This window comes from Centruroides sculpturatus, unplaced genomic scaffold, assembly GCF_000671375.1.
Source record: "Centruroides sculpturatus isolate CEXI.00-Female unplaced genomic scaffold, Cexi_2.0 scaffold1271, whole genome shotgun sequence".
In the NCBI taxonomy this organism is placed as follows: Eukaryota; Metazoa; Arthropoda; class Arachnida; order Scorpiones; family Buthidae; genus Centruroides; species Centruroides sculpturatus.
The window spans coordinates 25,530-28,674 of record NW_019385495.1 but is presented as its reverse complement, the minus strand read 5'-3'; the positions used below and the strand labels follow the sequence as shown (position 1 = coordinate 28,674).

Sequence of the window (3,145 nt, the reverse complement as noted above, 5' to 3'; positions counted from 1 at the left end):
AAATGAATACATATTATTTGCATACTTATTTTTTGTCAAGCTATTTTGACACAAAAAAAGCTGAATAAAAAAAAACCAGATTTATAGATAGGTAAATTTTTGTTTATAAACAAAATATTATCATCATTACTTATAAGATTTAAAGTAGTCATATTTATGTAATAGCTGATTCTAGAGTTAATTTATGATTAAGAGATGATGATTATAAAATTTTTCACTGCAAATTTTTTTGTATTATAAAATACTATATATACATATTACTATAATAACAGTTATTGCAAAAAATAATCAAAGAATTATTTAATATCAAATACATTTTTAGATAAAGAATTATTTTACTTGTATATAAGAATATTTTTGAATTACAATTACAGGAATGAACTTGAAAGACAATTTCTAGAAATGCTACAGTTCAATATAAATGTTCCTGCAAGTGTTTATGCAAAGTATTATTTTGATTTAAGGACGTTAGCAGATCAAAATGATTTAACATTTCCTTCACAACCATTGAGCAAGGATAGAGCTCAGAAATTAGAAGTAAGTAAAACTAAGTTATGATGATAAATGTTAAATTTATATCATGTACTGGATCTGTTCCAGGAAAAATAATGTTTAAAATTCAGCAAGAAAATTTTATATACAGTGGGTGATAGGCTAATGAACATTTTCACAAAAGATTTTTATTATCGGACAATGAACACATGTTCGGATAACAAACACTTCACTGAACAAACATAAAAAGAAGTGACGAAAATAGCAAATACCCATTGATTTTTCTCTTGTCTTCAGGCAACAATTCAACATTTTTCAGAGTGCTGAAGACGTCGACATTGATGCTCAGCTCGGAATATACTGATCAGATAGTATTCCTCCGAACTTTGAAACTCTCCCTTGTAATTTCAGCCTTTTATTTTTCTGACAGAAACAATTCTTTTATAGTATTTGCGAAACTGTCGGGCGGGCACTCGTTAAGTTTTGCGTCAAGTTTTATTTTCAAAAGGTAAAATAGCAAAGATAGAGAGTGGGCAGATGTCTGATGTTGCTAGGCAGTATGGCTTGAACAAATCTACAGTAAGGCAAAGTTCAATCTTATCTAAGACAGATACAGTCTAATCAAGAAGACTCAAGCAGCTAAAGGAGTAACAAAAATCACTTCTGAGAAATAAAGAACATTGAAGACGGGACATTCCAATATTCAACGCGNCCTAATTTATATATAATTTATATAATACTGTCCAGACGATAGAAATCTCTCCGTAGCGTGGCGCTACGGACAGCGGGAAAGTAGTTTGGCTGCCCAATGACGTTTTACATAATTATAGGAGGTTTTTACATTTTTTTACGGATACCGTCACAATTTTTTCGTACTTTTATAGGAATCGTAATTATAGGGGGGTCGACTATATTCTTATTTTATATTTTTCACATAATTAATTTTTTGTTTTATTTTAATTTATTTTATTTAATGTTATTCCGTAAGTTATTTGATTTTTTGAATTTATATTCTATTTTGGAATACTTTACTTCTAATTTCATTCACAACCTGATGATGGCCTGTATATCAGGCTGAAAGCATTTGTTTTTATGAAATAAATATTTCCTTGGCAAGGATAAGGTGTTATTTGTATGTTATGTTTTGTGGTTTGCTGAGTACTTTCTAATATATACATAAAAATCAACTTAAAGGAAACTTCCAGAATATCAGTTTTAGTATACGGTACATAAATTCACAACTTAGTATACAAATGCCAACTCAGACACAATGTCATGTCAGCACTGATTGGCTAGTGTCTATCATATGATTATTCGTCAAGGTATTATCATCACTTTGCTCAACATATGATAGCAGTATTCATATTGATCAGTCAATATATCATAAATTATAATAAAGAATATGAAATTTATTACAGTACCCAATTTTGTCTGTAATTATTTATAATAGCAAGACATTATTTATAATGCCCATATTAATCAATTAGTCCATAACTCATATATGAAAGAATTGTTAAATTATAATAAATTTTATTATCCAATTTTTTCCATATTGTCTAAGTCTAGAATATATCATAGATCAATTTTTCTAATAAAGTATAGTTCAAATGAACTTTCTTGCCATATATCTTGCTAAAATATTTTAATTAATGAAATTCTAATTTTATAGCTGTTAGAGGAAAGACCATTGAAAAAATCAAGTTCCTGTTCGACAATTTATCTTGATGATAGTACTGTTAGTCAACCTAACTTAAAAAATACCATTAAATGTGTAACATTGGCAATATACTACCATATCCGTAACAGAACTTCCACTCGTACTTTAGATATATTTGATGAAAAACTTCATCCATTATCGGTTAGAATTTTACTTTTCTCATTTATTATTATTTTTCTCGTTAAACTGTGAAGTCAACGTCGAAAAATTTTTGGAGTAACCTGACATATGTGCATTTGTATCAAATTATATTTGATGAAACGGTCTCACCGTTTGCAAACATGAAAAGCATGTATAAAAAATTATTTGCGTACAACATTAAAGCAGGAGAAACTGTCTGATTTAAGCGTTATTTTTATTGATGAAGATAAATTGCTGAAATATGACGATAGCAGTTTGCGGCTGAGAAGAGTCGAAGAAGTTGTAATATGCATGATAAACTATATAATAAACTGTATGTCAATGATAGATAAGTTGATTTCTTTCTTCAAAGAAAGTCAGACACTTTTCTCTGACTTTCTATTTTATTTTATTATTTTTTTTTTTTTTACTTGCAAGGGGTTCCGAAAAATTTAAATTGCTTGGGTCTCTTTAAAGGTAAAACCGGCTGACAGTGCTAGTAAACGCATTAGTTGTACGAACTTCAGATTCAAATTTTGAAATACCAGGGCCGGATTAAGACTTTTAGAGGCCCTAATCACTTAAAAGATTTTGGTGTTCCCATATACTGTATATGTAATTCAGAATATAAACAATAATAAAGCATAAAATACATTTTTGATACATTTAAAAATAGAAAAAGTAGCCAGATTGCGCCCGAAGTTTTCATCTGTAAAACGTGAACGTCGAACGTCGAGCGCCGCTTACTTGTAAGCGGCGCTCGACGTTCGACGTTTACGTTTTACAGATGAAAACTTCGGCCGCAACCTCTCTATT

The 3,145-nt window shown here is 29.5% G+C and overlaps 1 protein-coding gene across 1 annotated transcript in view; it reads left to right on the top strand.

Moving 5' to 3' along the window:
• Positions 1 to 3,145, top strand: part of LOC111639509 (cyclin-Y-like) — an 87,127-nt gene that overhangs the window by 66,102 nt on the left and 17,880 nt on the right. Inside the window, exon 10 of the mRNA XM_023385401.1 lies at positions 375 to 537. Within this exon, the coding sequence (XP_023241169.1) occupies positions 375 to 537 (163 nt within the window). The remainder of the gene's footprint in view (positions 1 to 374; positions 538 to 3,145) is intronic.